Source organism: Cystoisospora suis (genome assembly GCF_002600585.1).
Source record: "Cystoisospora suis strain Wien I chromosome Unknown contig_11871, whole genome shotgun sequence".
NCBI lineage: Eukaryota > Apicomplexa > Conoidasida > Eucoccidiorida > Sarcocystidae > Cystoisospora > Cystoisospora suis.
Window position 1 is genome coordinate 1 of NW_027164634.1, and position 591 is coordinate 591.

Consider the following 591-nt stretch of genomic DNA (forward strand, 5'->3'; position numbering starts at 1 on the left):
GCTGCTGCTTGGCTGATCCGCCCCATACCTGCATAGAGACGTAAAGGGCCGAACGGCTGATGCGATCCTTCTTGACGCAGGAGGTCTCGATGTCGAAGTGTTCCCCGCAGCTGCGATAGCACATCGCAGAGACGAGGGCAGCTGCAGCGGGAAATATGGCCCCCAACTGCCAGGGTTATGCTTCTTGGAAGTGCGCTTCGCCCCGGTCTCGCGGGAAACTGCGATTTGCTACCTCTTAACCCCGCGCAGAGTTGAACAGCATTATTCTAGAAACCGTATCTCTAGAGGTTTCGCCGAGGGCTTCGTACCCACTTGACGGGCAACACGGACTGAGACTGTGCATCGAACAGGCTCAGTCCACCAGCCCTCAGGCCAAAGAACGTACCGAGCTGCAAGAAAGCCCGACCAAAACTCGTCGCTCTCCGGCGAATCACCGAGCGCAAGATTGAACAGATTCAGCGCCACTATATCGGTCCTGCGCAGTGTGGATGAGAGTACATATAACAAATCCTCAAACACGATGTTCCGTCCGGAGCGATCAAACGCGAGGCGATCCCGAACAACCAGCCGCAGGCCACCGTGCGGTCGGGG

At 57.4% G+C, this 591-nt stretch overlaps 1 protein-coding gene across 1 annotated transcript; it reads right to left on the reverse strand.

The window, feature by feature from the left end:
- Window positions 1-25: 25 nt before the first annotated feature.
- On the reverse strand, window positions 26-474 carry CSUI_011446 (translation initiation factor eif3 subunit 135; the record flags this gene model as incomplete). Its single annotated transcript, XM_068071544.1, has 2 exons — window positions 26-110; window positions 386-474. Coding segments are annotated over 2 exons (174 nt in total), but the record flags the coding sequence as incomplete, so codon positions are not given.
- Window positions 475-591: the final 117 nt, after the last annotated feature.